The sequence below is a fragment of the Giraffa tippelskirchi genome, chromosome X (genome assembly GCF_054371585.1).
Source record: "Giraffa tippelskirchi isolate mGirTip1 chromosome X, T2T-mGirTip1v1.2.pri, whole genome shotgun sequence".
NCBI classification, from domain to species: Eukaryota; Metazoa; Chordata; class Mammalia; order Artiodactyla; family Giraffidae; genus Giraffa; species Giraffa tippelskirchi.
In genome coordinates this window covers 104,410,778-104,429,290 of record NC_137289.1, presented here as the reverse complement: position 1 = coordinate 104,429,290, position 18,513 = coordinate 104,410,778, and the positions used below count along the sequence as shown (strand labels likewise).

The 18,513-nt window shown below is 37.6% G+C and overlaps 1 protein-coding gene across 6 annotated transcripts in view; it reads right to left on the bottom strand.

The window, feature by feature from the left end:
- ARHGEF9 (Cdc42 guanine nucleotide exchange factor 9) overlaps positions 1-18,513 on the bottom strand; it is a 440,519-nt gene that overhangs the window by 183,643 nt on the left and 238,363 nt on the right. For all 6 annotated transcript variants that reach the window (XM_081565580.1, XM_081565579.1, XM_081565581.1 and 3 more), the window contains one exon: positions 7,875-8,066. In XM_081565580.1, coding sequence (XP_081421706.1) covers positions 7,875-8,066 — 192 coding nt within the window. The remainder of the gene's footprint in view (positions 1-7,874; positions 8,067-18,513) is intronic.

Here is an 18,513-nt window from a genome sequence, read left to right as displayed (position 1 = left end):
ATTAAATCTGACTTTCAAAAATACTTATTGAGCATCTACCATCTGCCAACCACTGTGCCAGGTGCTGAGTATGTATCAGTAAATAAATGAAGAAAACTGTCCCTCATGGAATTTATAGTAGGGGAGAATGGGAAATAGATGGAGAAACAACTTTATTTTCTTGGGCTCCAAAATCACTGCTGATGGTGACTGCAGCCATGATATTAAAAGACGCTTGCTCCTTGGAAGAAAAGTTGTGACAAACCTAGACAACATATTAAAAAGCAGACATTACTTTGCCGACAAAGGTTCATCTAGTCAAAGCTATGGTTTTTCCAGTAGTCACGTATGGATGTGGGAGTTGGACCATAAAGAAAGCTGAGTGCTGAAGAATTGGTGCTTTTGAACTGTGGTGTTGGAGAAGACTCTTGAGAGTCCCTTGGATTGCAAGGAGATCAAACCAATCCTAAAGGAAATCAGTCCTGAATATTCATTGGAAGGACTGATGCTGAAGCTGAAGTTCCAATACTATGGCCACCTGATGCAAAGAACTGACTCTTTGGAAAATACTCTGATACTGGAAAACATTGAAGGCAGGAGGAGAATGGGATGACAGAGGATGAGACAGTTGGATGGCATCACCGACTCAATGGACGAGTCTGAGCAATCTCCAGGAGTTGGTGATGGGCAGGGAAGCCTGGAGTGCTGCAGTGTGTGAGGTTGCAAAGAGTCGGACATGACTGAGCGACTGAACTGAACTGAACTGAGGTAGGACTAGTTTAGGCAGAAGGGAAAGCCAGTGGAAAGGCTATGAGTGGGGAGCATATCAGGCCTTTTTAAGGAACAACAGTAGGCCTTGTGGCTAAAGTAGTGAGAGCACATGGGAAAGGAGCAAGAGATGAAGTCACAGAAGTAAGAAGTGTTGATCACACAGTTTTGTAAGTAATAATGAGAATTTTGTCTTTGTCTTCTACTCAGGAGGGAAAGGTGTGCCACTGGAAAGTTTTGAGCAGAGGAGTGATATAAACTGACTTAGATACTGACATTATCCCTTGGCTGCTTGATAAAGAACAGAATGTACTAACTTATATTAGAGATTGGACAGCTATCATTTTAAAAAATTTGTATTGGGGTATACTTGATTTACAATGTTGTGCTATTTTCAGGTGTACAGCAAGGTGACTGTTATACATAAACATATACTGACTCTTCTTTTGGATTCTTTTCCTATATAGGCCATTACAGAGTATTGAGTCGAGTTCCCTATGCTATACAGGAGGTCCTTATTAGTTATCTATTTTATATATAGTAGTGTGCAGAGGTCAATCCCAGTCTTCCAATTTATCCCTCCCCTCCTTACCCCTCAATAACCACAAGTTTCTTTTCTATGTCTGTAACTGTCTGTTCTATAGATAAGTTCATTTATGGCCTTTTTTAGAATTCTACATATAAGCGATATCATATATCTGTCTTTCTCTTTAACTTACTTCACTCAGTATGACAATCTCTAGATCCATTCATGTTGCTACAAATAGCATTATTTTGCTATTTTTTATGGCTTATTAACATTCCATTGTATATATGTACCACAAAACTATTAATCCATTCCTCTTGATGATGGACATTTAGGCGGCTTCCATATCCAGGCTATTGTAAATAGTTTAAGATAATTATCATTTTATAGCAGTGCTACACACACTTTAATATGCATTGTAAGTCAAATGTTAACCTAGTTAAAATGCAGATTTGAACTCAGGTCTGGAATGGAGTTAAAGATTCTGAATTTCTAAAAAGCTCAAGGTGATTCATATGCTGTTGGTCAAGGGCAGAACAATTTGAGGGTAGGAGATATGTCCAAGGCCTGGTAAAGAGCAGAGCTCCACTAAATTTTTGCTGAATTAATGATATATCAGTGGTTTGATGCCCAATGTTACCTAACACATTCAAAAAGGTAATTTTTTTAAAAAAAATATTAACCATTTATAAGAAGACAGGAGGAAGAGAATAAGATAAAAGAGAGACATGGATGGATAGGTAAATAGAAGAAAAGGGAAGGAAGGAAAGAAAAACCACATTTTCCCAAATACTTATATTAGATTTACTTAATTTCCTCAATGAACTTTAGAGTTTGGTAAAATCAAGTGAGTTTTTTCACTCTTCTCTTTCACTTTCATCAAGAGGCTCTTTAGATCCTCTTCACTTTCTGCCTTAAGGGTGGTGTCATCTGCATATCTGAAGTTATTGATATTTACCCCTGCAATCCTGATTCCAGCTTGTGCTTCATCCAGCCTAGCAGTTCGCATGATGTACTCTGCATATAAGTTAAATAACCAGGGTGACAATATACAGCCTTGACATATTTCTTTCCCAATTTGGAACCAGTCCATTGTTCCATGTCCTGTTCTAACTGTTGCTTCTTGACCTGCATACAGATTTCACAGGAGGCAGGTAAGGTGGTTTGGTATTTCCATTTCTTTAAGAATGTTCCACAGATTGTTGTGATCCACACAGTCAAAGGCTTTGGTGTCATCAATAAAGCAGAAGTAGATATTTTTCTGGAACTCTCTTGCTTTTTTTATGATCCAACAGATGTTGGCAATTTGATCTCTGGTTCCTCTGTCTTTTCTAAATCCAGCTTGAACATCTGAAAATTCTCAGTTCACCTACTGTTAAAGCATAGCTTGGGGAATTTTGAGCATTACTCTGCTAGCATGTGAAATGAGTGCAATTGTATGGTAGTTTGAACATTCTTTAGCATTTCTTTTCTTTGGGATTGGAATGAAAACTGACCTCTTCCAGTCCTGTGGCCACTGCTGAGTTTTCCAAATTTGTTGGCATGTTGAATGCAGCACTTTAACAGCATCATCTTTCAGAATTTGAAATAGCTCAACTGGAATTCCCTCACCTCCACTAGCTTTGTTCGCAGTGATGCTTTCTAAGGCCTACTTGACTTCACACTCCAGGATGTCTGGCTCTAGGTGAGTAATCACACCATTGCGGTTATCTGGTTAATGAAATCTTTTTTCTATATTTCCCCTGTGTATTCTTGCCACCTCTTCTTAATCTCTTTTGCTTCTGTTAGATCCATACCGTTTCTGTCCTTTATTGTGCCCATCTTTGCATGAAATGTTCCCTTGGTGTCTCTAGTTTTCTTGAAGAGATCTCTAGTCTTTCCATTCTAGTGTTTTCCTCTATTTCTTTGCATTGATCACTCAGGAAGGCTTTCTTATCTCTCCTTGCTTCTCTTTGCAACTCTGCATTCAGATGGATATATCCTTTCTTTTCTCCTTTGCCTTTTGCTTCTATTCTTTTCTCAGCCATTTGTAAGGCTCCCTCAGACAACAATTTTGCCTTTGTGCATTTCTTTGTTTTGGGGATGGTTTTGATCACTGCCTTCTGTATGATGCCATGAACTTCCATCCATAGTTCTTTAGGCACTCTGTATATCAGATCTAATCCCTTGAATCTACTTGTCACTTCTACTGTATAATCATAAGGGATTTGATTTAGGTCATACCTAGTGGTTTTCCCTACTTTTTTCAATTTAAATCTGAATTTTGCAATGAGGAGTTCATAATCTGAGCTACAGTCAGCTCCTGGTCTTTTTGCTGACTGTATAGAGTTTCTCCAACCTCGGCTAAAATAACTGTAATCAATCTGATTTCAGTAATGACTGTTTGGTGATGCCCATATGTAGAGTGTTCTCTTGTGTTGTTGGAAGAGGGTGTTTGCTATGATCACTGCGTTCTCTTGGCAAAACTCTGTTAGCCTTTGCCCTGTTTCATTTTGTTCTCCAACGCCACACTTGCCTGTTACTCTGGGTATCTCTTGACTTCCTACTTTTGCATTTCAGTCCCCTGTGATGAAAAGGATATCTTTTTTTGGTGTTAGCTCCAGAAGGTCTTGTAGGTCATCATAGAACCATTCAACTTCAACTTCTTCAGCATTAGTGGTTGGGGCATAGACTTGGATTATTGTGACATTGAATGGTCTGCCTTGGAAGGGAACAGAGTTCATTCTGCCTTTTTTCAGATCACACCCAAGTACTGCATTTTGGACTTTTTTGATGACTATGAGGGCTACTCCATTTCTTCTAAGGGATTCTTGCCCAAGATAGAAATAATGGTCATCTGAATTAAATTTGCCCATTCCTGTCCATTTTTGTTCACTTATTCCTAAAATGTCTATGTTCACTCTTGCTATCTCCTGTTTGAACACTTTAAATTTACCTTGATTCATGGACCTAACATTCCTGGTTCCTATGCATTTTTGTTCTTTACAGCATTGGACTTTACTTCTATTACCAGTCACATCCACAACTGGGTGTTGTTTTCACTTTGGTTCCATCTCTTCATTCTTTATAGAGCTATTTCTCCACTCTTCTCCAGTAGCATATAGGGCATCTATCAACCTGGGGAGTTTATCTTTCAGTATCATATCTTTTTGCCTTTTCATACTGTTCATGGGTTGTCAAGAGAAGAATACTGAAGTGGTTTATCATTCCCTTCTCCAGGAGAATATGTTTTATCAGAAGTATCCACCATGACCCATCTGTCTTGGGTGGCCCTACATGGCATGGCTCATGGTTTCACTGAATTAGACAAGGCCATGATCCATGTGATCAGTTTGTTTAGTTTTCTGTGATTGTCATTTTCATCCTGTCTAACCTCTGACAGATAAGTCTAAGAGGATGTGGAAGCTCTTTGATTGGAGAGACTGGCTCTGGGGAATCTGGGTTTTTTCTGATGGGTGGGTTGTGCTCAGTAAATCTTTAATCCAGTTTTCTCTTTATGCATTCCCTGAAGCAAAACTATGTTAGGTGTAATGGCAACCTCCTTCAAAAGGGCTTATGCCAGTACTGTTGTATTCAGTGCCCCTGAACCTGCGTCAGGCCACTGTCGACCCATGCCTCCACCATATCATGATGTCATATGATAGCTGTCCTTCTCTGACTGATTTCATTCAGTATGACAATAAATAGATCCATCCATGTTGCTGCAAATGGCATTATTTCATTCTCTTTAATGCCTGCTAAAGCCCCAATATTTTGGCCACTTGATGTGAAGAACTGACTCATTGGAAAAGACCCTGATGCTGGGAAATATTGAAGGCAGGAAGAGAAGGGGACAACAGAGGATGAGATGGTTGGATGGCATCACTGACTCAATGAATATGAGGTTTGAGCAAGCTCCAGGAGTTGGTGATTGACAAGAAAGCCTGGTGTCCATGGGGTCACAAATAGTTGGACACAACTGAGCGACTGAACTGAATCATAAAATCGAAGGTTATGGGAGTTAAGGACAACTTCAAGGCCACAGGTTAATTAATGACTAAGTTAAGATGTGAAAGCCAGCACTCCATATCCATAGAGCCCTTGTTTTTTCTATCCTACCTTACTGCTTTGGGGAAGTGGAAGAAGATAGAAACTTCCTGGACAGGGTGAGAAAATGAGATTAGGTGAAAAAAGTTAAGGTCCAATGTTCTTGGCCTTGATATTTTCACATGCAGTTGTTGTTGCTATTAGTTACATGTGGACATTTAAATTAAAATGAAATAAAATTTACAATTCCATTTCTCATTCATACTAGCCACATCTCAAGTGCTCAGCAGCCACAAATGGTTGACCAGTGGCTACTGTAATAGAGACTACAGATACAGAACATGTTCATCACTGCAAATAGTTCTACTAGGCAGCACTACAGAAACAAGAACTTTACATTCTCACCAACAATGCAAGAGGGTTCCCTTTTCTCTATGTTCTCTCCAGCATTTATTGTTTGTAGGTTTTTTGATGATGTCCATTCTTACCAGTGTAAGGTAATACATCATTGTGGTTTTGATTTGTATCTCCAATAATTAGTAATATTGAGCATCTTTTCATGTGCCTCTTGGCCATCTGTATATCTTCTTTGGAGAAATGCCTATTCTGCCCATTTTTTGATTGTGTTGGTTTTTTGTTATTGAGCTACTTTGGAGGTTAATCCCTTGACAGTTGCTTCATTTGCAAACATTTTCTCCCACACTGATGGTTGTCTTTTCATCTTGTTTATGGTTTTCTTTGTTGTGCAAAAGATTTTACAATCACTAAGAGGAACAGTATGGAGGTTTCTTACCAAACTAAAAACAGAACTACAATGCTGTGCTGAGTAGTCACCCAGTCATGTCTGACTCTTTGTGACCCCATAGACTGTAGCCTGCCAGGCTCCTCTGTCCATGAGGATTCTCCAGGCAAGAATACTAGAGTGGGTTGCCATGCCCTCCTCCAGGGGATCTTCCCAACCCAGGTCTTTCACATTGCAAGAGGTTTCTTTACCATCTGAGCCCCCAGGGAAGCCCAAGAATACTGGAGTGGGTAGCCTATCCCTTCTCCAGGGGAACTACCAAACCCAGGAATCAAACTGGAGTCTCCTGCATTACAGGCAGATTCTTTACCAGCTGAGCTACCAGGGAAGCCCCAGAACCACCATATGGCCCAGCAATTCCATACTGGGCAAATACCATAAGAAAACCACAGTTCAAAAAGACATTCACCCCATTGTTCATTGTAGCACTGTTTACAATAGCCAGGACATGGAAGCAACTTAAATGTCCAATGACAGATGAATGGAAAAGAAGATGTGGTGTATATACACAATGGACTATTAGTCAGTCAAAAAGGAATGAAATTGGGTCTCTTGTAGAGACATGGATGAACCTAGAGTCTGTCATACAGTGTGAAGTAAGTCAGAAAGAGTAAAACAAATATGGTATATCAATTTATATATGTGGAATCTAGAAAAATGGTACAGATGAACCTATTTGCAGGGCAGGAATGAGACACAGATGTAGAGAAAGGACATGTGGACATGCAGCAGGGCAGGGAGAGGGGTGGAATAAAATGGCAGATTGGTATTGGCATATATATTAGACTGGCCAAAGAATGCATTCAGGTTTTCCCCTTATATCTTATAGAAAAACTCAAATGATCTTTTTCCCAACCCAATACACTACCATGTGTAAAAGAGATAGCTAATGAGAAACTGCTATACAGTACAGGGAGCTCAGCTCAGGGCTCTGAGGTGATCTAGATGGGTAGGATGGGGGGAGGTTGGGAGAAAGTTCCAAGAGGGAGGAGATATATGTATACATGTGGATATATGTATACATGTGGCTTGTTCCCTTTGTTATATAGCAGAAACTAACACAATATTGTGAGGCAACTACAGCTCAATTTAAGAAATAAGAAATAAGAACTTTGACATGCTTAACAAGCTCGCACAGGGATTTTGGTGTACCTTCAAGTTTGACTTCCCTTGTGGCTCAGCCAGTAAGGAGTCTGCCTGCAATGCAGGAGACCCGGGTTTGATCCCTCGGTTGGGAAGATCTCCTGGAGAAGGAAATGGCAACCCACTCCAGTATTGTTGCCTGGGAAATCCCATGGACAGAGGAGCCTGACAGGCTACAGTTCATGGGATCGCAAAGAGTCGGACACGACTGAGCGACTTCACTTCAAGTTTGCAAACTACTGGCTTCGAGGGATGTGTGTGTGCTACAATGAAGTCAGGCCCTTACATGGGGTGGCAACAACTGGATCAGAAGCCAAGAGGATAGGGATAGAGATTCCAGAGAAGGGACAGAGGAAGGGAGAGGGAGAGAGAGAGTGGGAGAGGAAATATGAATATGCATATGAAAGTTAGACAAACAGACAGATAGCAAAAAGGGGAGAAATAAACAGAGGGAGAGGAATCCCAAGGGAGCAGTTTCATCCACTGAACAGAGTCTAGATCAGTCCAGCTACTTTTTCTAACACCTTGGGACTGTCACAGCTATAGCCCAGAAAGGTTGTCATTTCTTCATGGAAGTGTCCTCTACCTTATCCTAAGAGCCCTCACATGGACCATCAGAGCTGGGCCTACCTCACAAATGTCCTTTAGGTGCTTGATGTAATGACGCTCGGTGCTCATGATCTCATTGATGACGTTGGCCCGCATCTGGTCCCGGTTTTGGAGTGGCCGGCCCAGACAGAGGCAGTCTGAGTTGGGGTCCAGGTGCCCATTCTGAACGTCACTGGGCCCTTCCTCTACCCCATCCTCCTGGTTCACCCATAGCTGTAGAGGCAGGCAGAAGAAGAATAATGAGTTAGCTTCCTTCTTTGAGAAGTTTTCAGACAAGTAGAAAAAGGATAAACTAAAATCTTCAGGTATTCATAGAGCCAGAACCTTCAACCAGAGCCCTCTTAAACCGAATGCCAGGACTGGCTCTAGGGTGACGTTTTGGTCTTATCTATGAGTCTATTCCTCTCTAGGCTTATAGTGACCTATCCATAAAATGGAGGATGGAGAAGAGTAGGACCAAATCATCTCTAAGAGACTTCTTGGCTAGGAAGGTTTCAGAGGAGAAAAGAGTTATGGCAAGCAGAACTCATTTGTGCTGGAGCATATTGAGCCATCACAGCAGGATAAAAAAATACAGATTACATTATAAACTTGGGAGGTGAAGGGTCCAAGATGGTGACATAAGAAGACATTGTTCTCACCTCCTCCCATGGACACACCAAATCTACACCTATATAGAGACCAATTTTAAAATTGGACTTCATCTTATTTTTATAGAACAATTTTTGAGGGCTGATTGGATAGTTACTGCACATAAAAGGACCAGATAGAAATGGGTCGTAAAGATGGAAACATGATATCCATGAAACACACCTCTGAAGTAGCAATTTGCAGTAGTGAGGGATATTGCTGAGGGGCATGAGCAAAGACTCACCTAAACCCAGCAGTTTAAAGAGCAGACACACAAACTTATAGTTTGAGAACAAACTTATAGTTACCAGAGGAGAAGGGTTGGGGAGGGATAGACTGGGAGTCTGGTACTGACATGTACACACTGCTGTGTTTAAAATAAATAACAAGGACCTGCTGTATAGCACAGGGAACTGCTATATATCTGTTCAATATTCTGTAATAACTTAAAATAATTTGAAAAAGAATAGATACATGCATACATATAACTGAATCATTTTGCTGTACACCTGAAACACAACATTGTTAATCAATTATATTCCAACATAAAATGAAGATCAAAGAAGTAAAAATAAAGAGCACCTAGACTATACAGTAAGGAAATCCATTTACTAACAGAAAAGCTTCATTACCACTAAATCAATCTTACAAGAAATATTAAAGAATCTTCTTCAAGTGGAAAAGAAAAGCTCATAAATAGAAACAAAATCTATGAAAGAAAAAATCTCAATGGTAAAGACAAATATAGAAAAGGCAGTGTATTAGCCACTTAAAAAACAATGAAGGCTAAAAGACAAAAGCAGAATAACCAACTATAACTGTACTAACTTGTTAAGGGATACACAAAATAAAAAGAGGCAAAATGTGACATCAAAAACATAAAATGTGAGGTGAGGGAATAAAAGTGTAGTGCTTTGAGAATGCCTTCAAACTGTCAGTGTAATAGACAGCTATATGTTGTTGTTTGCTGTTCAGTCTCTAAGCTGTGGCTGACACTTTGCAATCACATGGACTACCTTCACTGTCTCCCGGAGTTTGCTCAAATTCATGTCTAGTGATTCAGGGATGCTATCTAACCATATTATTCTCTGTCACCCTCTCCTCCTTTTGCCTTCAATCTTTCCCAGTATCAGGGTCTTTTCCAATGCGTCAACTCTTCACATCAGGTGGGCAAAGTATTGGAGCTTCAGCATCATTCTTTCCAATGAATATTCAGGGTTGATTTCCTTTAGGATTTACTTGTTTGACCTCATAGTCCAAGGGATTCTCAAGAGTCTTCTCCAGCACCACAGTTCAAAATCATCAATTCTTTGGCACTCAGCCTTCCCTATGGTACAACTCTCACATCTGTATATGATTCCTTGAAAAACCATAGTTTTGACTATACAGACCATTGTAGGCAAAGTGATGTCTCTGTTTCTTAATACACTATCTAGGTTTGTCATAGCTTTCCTTCCAAGGAGCAAGTGTCTTTTAGGGGCAAGTGTCTTTTAATTTCATGGCTGCAGTCACCATCTGCAGTGATTTTGGAGCCCAAGAAAATTAAATCTGTCACTGCTTCCACATTTTCCCATTCTAATCACCATGAAGTGATGGGCCCATATGCCATGATCTCAGTTTTCTGAATTTTGAGTTTTAAGCACGTTTTTTCACTCTCCTCTTTCACCCTCATGAAGAAGCCCTTTAATTCCTCTTCACTTTCTGCCATTGGGGTGGTATCATCTGCATATCTGAGATTGTTGCTATTTCTCCCAGAAACCTTGATACCAGCTTGTGATTCATTGAGCATGATATTTCACATGATGTACTCTTCATACAAATTATATAAACAGGGAAACAATATACAGCCTTGATATACTCCATTCCCAATTTGGAGCCAGTCAGTTTTTCCATGTAAGGTTCTAACTGTTGCTTCCTGACTCACATATAGGTTTTTCAGGAGACAGGTAAGGTGGTCTGATATTCCCATCTCTTTAAGAATTTCTACAGTTTGTTGAGAACCACACAGTCAAAGGCTTTAGCATAGTCAATGAAGCAGATGTTTTTCTGGACTTCTTTGCTTTCTCTATGATCCAAGCAATGGTGAAAAATTGGCCTCTGGTTCTTCTGCCTTTTCTAGACCCAGCTTGTATATCTGGAATTTCTCAGTTCAGGTACTAGTGAAGCCTAGCTTGAAGCATTTTAAGCATAACCTTAAATGAGCAATACCATACAATAGTGTGAACATTCTTTGACATTGCCTTTCTTTGAGATTGGAATGAAAACTGACCTTTTCCAGTCCTGTGGCCACCTCTGAGTTTTCCAAATTTGCTGGCATATTGAATGCAGCATTTTCACAACATCATCTTTTAGGATTAAATGGATGTTGAATTCTGTCAAAGGCTTTCTCTGTATCCATTGAGATAATCGTATGTTTTTTATCTTTCAACTTGTTAATGTGGTGTATCACATTGATTGATTTGTGGATATTAAAGAATCCTTGCATCCCTGGGATAAAGCCCACTTGGTCATGATGTATGATCTTTTTAATATGTTGTTGGAGTCTGTTTGCTAGAATTTTGTTGAGGAATTTTGCATCTATGTTCATCAGTGGTATTGGCCTGTAGTTTTCTTTTTCTGTGGCATCTTTGTCTGGTTTTGGTATTAGGGTGATGGTGGCCTCATAGAATGAGCTTGGAATTCTACTTTCCTCTGTAATTTTCTGGAAGAGTTTGAGTAGGATAGGTGTTAGCTCTTCTCTAAACTTTTGCTAGAATTCAGCTGTGAAGCCATCTGGTCCTCAGCTTTTGTTTGCTAGAAGATTTCTGATTACAGTTTCGATTTCCATGCTTGTGATGGGTCTGTTAAGATTTTCTATTTCTTCCTGGTTCAGTTTTGGAAAGTTATGCTTTTCTAAGAATTTGTCCATTTCTTTCAAGTTGTCCATTTTATTGGCATATAGTTGCTGATAGTAGTCTTTTACGACCCTTTGTATTTCTGTGTTTGTTGTGATTTCTCCATTTTCATTTCTAATTTTGTTGTTTTGATTCTTCTCCCTTTTTTTCTTGATGAGTCTGGCTAATGGTTTGTCTATTTTATTTATCTGCTCAAAGAACCAGCTTTTAGCTTTGTTGATTTTTGCTGTGGTCTCCTTTGTTTCTTTTTCATTTATTTTTGCCCTAATTTTTATGGTTTCTTTCCTTCTACTAACCCTGGAGTTCTTCTTTTCTGCCTTTTCTAGTTGCTTTAGGTGTAGAGTTAGGTTATTTATTTCATTTTTCTCTTGTTTCTTGAAGTAAGCTTGCATTGCTCTGAACCTTCCCCTTAGCACTGCTTTCACTGAGTCCTATAGAGAAGGAAATGGCAACCCACTCCAGTGTTCTTGCCTGGAGAATCTCAGGGACGGTGGAGCCTGACAGGCTTCCATCTATGGGGTCGCACAGAGCTGGGCACGACTGAAGCGACTTAGCAGCAGCAGCAGCATAGGTTTTTGGTTGTTGTATTTTCATTTTCATTCATTTCTATGCATATTTTGATTTCTTTTTTATTCTTCTGTGATTTGTTGGTTATTCAGAAGCATGTTGTTTAGCCTCCATGTTTGTATTTTTAATAATTTTTTTCCTGAAGTTGACCTCATTGTGATCAGAAAAGATGCTTGGAATGATTTCAATTTTTTTGAATTTACAAAGGCTAGATTTATGGCCCAGGGTGTGATCTATCCTGGAGAAGGTTCCGTGTGCACTTGAGAAAAAGGTGAAATTCATTGTTTTGGGGTGAAATGTCCTATAGATATCAATTAGGTCTAACTGGTCCATTGTATCATTTAAAGATTGTGTTTCCTTGCTAATTTTCTGTTTAGTTGATCTATCCATAGGTGAGAGTGGGGTATTAAAGTCTCCTACTGTTATTGCATTACTGTTAATTTCCTCTTTCATACTTATTATCATTTGCCTTACATATTGTGGTGCTGCTATGTTGGGTGCATATATATTTATAACTGTTATATCTTCTTGGATCGATCCTTTGATCATTATGTAGTGTCCTTCTTTGTCTCTTTTCATGGCTTTTATTTCAAAGTCTATTTTATCTGATATGAGTATTGCTACTCCTGCTTTCTTTTGGTCTCCATTTGCATGAAATATCATTTTCCTGCCCTTCACTTTCAGTCGGTATGTGTCCTTTGTTTTGAGGTGGGTCTCTTGTAGACAGCATATATAGGGGTTTTGTTTTGGTATCCATTCAGCCAGTCTTTGTCTTTTGGTAGGGGCATTCAACCCATTTACATTTTAGGTAATTATTGATACATATGATCCTGTTGCCATTTATTTTGTTGTTTTAGGTTCAAGTTTATAAAACTTTTCTGTGTTTCCTGTCTAGATAAGATCCTTTAGCATTTGTTGAAGATCTGGTTTGGAGGTGCTGAATTCTGTCAGCTTTTGCTTGTCTGTAAAGCTTTTGATTTCTCCTTCATATTTGAATGAGACCCTTGCTGGGTATAGCAATCTGGGTTGTAGGTTTTTCTCTTTCATCACTTTAAGTGTGTCCTGCCATTCCCTTCTGGCCTGAAGAGTTTCTATTGAAAGATCAACTGTTATCCTTTCAAGATGTTCCTATTTTATTTTCTCTGCACTTGACTAAATATCCTCAGAGAAATGTTAATATAGCTCACTGTGATCATATAATTTTTCTTTTCCCTTATGTTTCTTCTGATTTTTGCTTTATATATCTTTGCTTCCGTATTGTTAGGTGTCTAATAGCTTATGATGTGTATCTTCTTTGTGAATTGTACCTTTTATCCTTAAAAATATTCACCTTTTTTTTCATTTAAAAATAATAACAAATAAATAAAAAAATTAAAAAAAGCAGCAAGGGAAAAGCAAAAAAAAAAAAAAAAAACCAAGAAGCCAATCCCCATAAAGTTACAAATAGAAATGCAGTAGGCCATAAAGAAGTGGCATGATATATTTAAAGTGATGAAAGGGAAAAACCTGCAACCAAGAATACTCTCTATAGCAAGGCTCTTGCTTGAAATTTGAAGGAAAAATCAAAAGCTTTACAGGTGAACAAAAGCTAATAGAATTCAGCACCACCAAAACAGCTTTACAACAAATGCTAAAGGAATTTCTCTAGGCAGGAAATCCAAGAGACTAAAATCACCTAGCAAACAAACAAACAAACCCAAAACAACTTAGAAAATCTCAATAGGAACATACACATCAACAATTAATTTAAATGTAACTGGATTAAATGATCCAACCAAAAGATGCAGACTGGTTGAATGGATACAAAAACAAGAGCACTATATATGTTGTCTACACTTCCAATCTAGGGACACATTCAATATGAAAATGCAGGGACTGAAAAAGGTATTACGTGCAAATGGAAATCAACGCTGGAGTAGCAGTACACATATCAGACAAAATAGACATTAAAATCAGACTATTACAAGATGCAAAGCAGGACACTACACAATGATCAAGAGATCAATCCAAGAAGAAGACATAACAATGGTAAATATATATGCACCCAACAAAGAAGCACCTCAACCTGTAAAGGAAATACTAATAGACAAAAAAGGGAAAATTGACAGTGTACTTCACTTACACCAATTGACAGATCATTCAAACAATATTAATAAGGAAACACCAGCCTTAAATGACATGTTAGATCAGATGGAATTAATTGATATTTATATAACACTCCATCAGAAAGCAGAATACACTGTCTTCTCAAGTGCACAAATAACATTCTCCAGTATAGAACACATCTTTGGTGACAAACCAACCCATGGCAAATTTAAGAAAATGAAATCATATCAAGTCTCTTTCCCAACAACAATGCTATGTGATTCAAAATAATTACAGGAAAATTAAACAGTAAAAAACACAAAGATATGGAGGCTACACAGTATGTTACTAAATAATCAATGGATCCCTGAATAAATCAAGCAGGAAATCAAAAATATCTAAAGATAAGTGACAATGAAAACATGACAATCCAAAAACAATGGGGTGCAGCAAAAGCAGTTCTAAGAGGGAAGTTTATATCAATAGACTTCTACCTCAAGAAACAAGAAACATCTCAAACAAACAATCTAACCTTATACCTAGGTCAAGTAGAAACAAAAAATGAATAAGGAAAACACAAAGATAGTAGAAGGAAAGAAATCATAAAGATCAAAGCAGAAATAAATTGAGATGAAGAAAACAGTATCAAAGATCAGTGACACTAGAAACCGGTTTCTTGAGAAGATGAACAAAATTGATAAACCTTTAGCCAGACTCATCAAGACAAAAAGGGGAAGACTCAAATCAATAAAATTAGAAGCGAAAAAGAAGCTACAATGGATACTACAGAAATAAAACAGATCATAAGAGACTACAGCAAACAACTATATGCTAATGAAATGGACAATCTAGAAAAAATGGACAAATTATTTTAAAAGTACAACTTTCCAATGCTAAACCATGAAGAAATAGGACACATGAAAAAACCAATCACAAGTACTGAAATCGAAACTGTAATTAAAAAACTTCCAACCAACAAAAGTTGAAGGCCAGATGGCTTCACAGGCAAATTCTATCAAACATTTAGAAATGAGTTAACACCAGTTCTTCTGAAACTCCCAAAATACTGCAGAGGAAAGAATACTACCAAGCTCATTCTATGAGAACCTCATCACCCTGATACCAAAGCCACATAAAGATTTCACAAAAAGAAAATTACAGGTCAATATCGCTGATAAACACAAAAAAACCCTAAACAAAATATCAGCAAACCAACACCAACAATATATTAAAAGAAGCATACACCCTGATCAAGTGGAGTTTATTCCAGGGATGCAAGGATTCTTTAATATATGCAAATCAATCCCTGTGATATATTACATTCCCAAACTGAAGAATATAAACCATATGGACATGTCAATAGATGTAGAAAAAGTTTTTTTTTAAAAAGTTCAACACTCATTTATGATAAAAACTTTTCAAAAAGTGGTCTAAGATGGGACCTACCGCAACATAATAAAGGTCATACATGACAAACCTACAGCTAAGTATATACCCTATGGTGAAAAACTGAGAGCATTTCCTCTAAGATCAGGAACAAGACAAGGATGTCCACTTGCACCACTTTTATTCAACATTGTTTTGGAAGTCCTAGCCAAGACTATCAGAGAACAAAAAATAAATAAAAAGAATCTAAACTGGAAAGAAGAGGTAAAACTGGTACTGTTTGCAGGTAACATGATACTATACATAGAAAATTCTAAAGATGCTGCCAGAAAACTAGAGCTCATCAATAAATTCAGTAAAATTTCAACAGAGAAAACTGATACACAAAAATGTCTTGCATTCTTACCCATTAACAATGAAAGAACAAAAAGAGATAAAGGAATCAATTCCATTTACCATCATAACAAAAATAATAAGATACCTAGGAATAAACCTACCAAAGGAAGCAAAAGATCTATATTCAGAAAGCTGTAAGATACTGATAAAAGAAACCAAAGATGACAGAAACATATTGAAAGATAAATCATGTTTTTGGATTAGAAGAATTAATATTGTGAAAATAACAATACTACCCGAAGCAATCTACAGATGCAACACAATCCCTATCAAACTGTCAGTGGCATTTTGCACAGAACTAGAACAAAAATTTTTACAATTTGTATGAAAACACAAAGGACCCTGAATAGACAAAGCTATCTCCAGAAAGAAAAACAGAACTGGAGGAATCAGGCCTCCTGACCTCAGACTATACTACCAAGCTACAGTCATCAAAACACTTTGGTACTGGCACAAAAAGAGAAATATAGACCAATGGAACAGGATAGAAAGCCCAGGGATAAACTCATGCACGTATGAGGACCTTATCTTTGACAAAGGAGGCAAGAATATACAAAGGAAAAAACACAGTCTCTTCAATAAGTGATTCTGGGAAAACTGGAAAGAAATTAGAACACATCCTAACACCATACACAAAAATAAACTCAAAATGCATTAAAGACTTAGGCGTAAGACTGGATATTATAAAAATCTTAAAGGAAAACATAGGCAGAACATTCTTTGACATAAATCACAGGCAATCTTTTTTGATCCACCTCCTAAGAGTAATGAAAATAAAAACAAACAAAAGTGACCTAACTAATCTTAAAAGCCATTTTACAGCAATGGAAACCATACACAAAATGAAAAGACAATTCTCAGAATGGGAGAAAACATTTCCAAGGATTCAACAGACGAGGAATTAATCTCCAAAATATACAAACAGCTCATGCAGCTCAGTATCAAAAATCAAACAAACCAACCAAAAAATGGGTGGAAGATCCAAATAGACATTTATCTAACAAAGATATATAAATGGGCAATAAACACATTAAAAGATCAACATTGCTCATTATTAGATAAATGAAAATCAGATCTACAATGAGGTATCACCTCATACCAGTCAGAATGACCATCATCAAAAAACCTACAAACAATAAATGTTGGGGAGGGTGTGGAGAAAACAGAACGACCCTATACTGTTGGCGGCAATGCAAACAAGTACAGCTACTGTGGAGAACAGTATGGAGGTTCCTTAAAAAACTGAGAATACAGCTTTTTTGTTGTTGTTGTTCAGTTGCTTAGTCATGTCCGATTCTTTGCAACCCCATGGACTATAGCATACCAGGCTTCTCTGTCCTTCACTATCTCCCAGAGTTTGCTCCAACTCATGTCTATTGAGTCAGTGATTACATCCAACCATCTCATTTCCTGTCACCTTCTTCTTCTATTTTATGATCCAGCAATCTTACAGCTACCAGTTGATCCAGCAATCCCACTCCTTGGCATATATCTGGCAAAAATCATAATTCGAAAAGATACATGCACCACAATGTTCACTGCAGCACCATTTACAATAGCCAGGACATGGAAGCAGCTCAAATGTCCATCAAAAGAAGAATGGATAAAGAAGATGTGGTATATATATATATATATATATACACAATGAAATGTTAATCAGCCATAACAAAGAAGAAAACAATACCATCTGCAGCAACATGAATGGACCTAGAGATTTTCATACCGTGTAGTAAATCAGAAAAAGACAAATACATTAACAGGATATTATTCATATGTGGGATCTAAAAAAAAGGTTACAAATGAACTTATCTACAAAGCAGAATAAGAGTTAGAAATGTAAAAAATAAACTTATGGTTACCAGTGTGTATGGAGAGAGAGATAAATTGGAAGACTGGGATTGACACATATACACTACTATATATAAATAGATAACTAATAAAGTCCTAGTGTATAGCACAGGGAACTCTACTCAATACTCTATAATGGCCTATATGGGCCGTTCCAGAAAAAACTGGAAAAGAGTGGAGATATTACATGTGTGTCCATGTATGTATGTGTGTGTATGTGTATATGTGTGTGTGTGTGTATATACATATATGTGTGTATATATATATATATATATATATATATATATATATATATATAAAACAGATTCATTTTGCTGTATACCTGAAACTACCAGAACATTGTACTAGGTTGGCAAAAAAGTTTCATCTTTTTTTTTAAGTAAAAATAAAAGATACATTTTTTTTCATTTTCACCAAGAATTTTACTAAACAATGTATTCACCATTCTGTTTCACGACCTTCTGTCATTTTTGAGGCAACTTCATAATCCCATATTCCCAAAAGTTTTGGTCTTTTTGAGTAAAAAACTGTTCCAGGTACCATTTAGTCTTCCAGGGAACTGAATGTTTTTTTCCATAAACAGAATTTTTTAAAGACCGAAATAAATGGACATCTAAAGATGTGATGTCTGGTGAATACATTGGATGAATAAGAACTTCCCAGCAAAGCTGTAACAGTTTTTGCCTGGTCATCAAAAAACTTGTGGTCTTGCGTTATTCTGATGGAAGATTATGCATATTCTGCTCACTACTTCCAGATGCTTTTTGTTGAGAGCTGGCTTCATTTGGTCTTACTTGTTAGAAATAATAATTTGGTTTTTGGGAAGGAGCTCATAATTGCAAATGCCCTTCCAA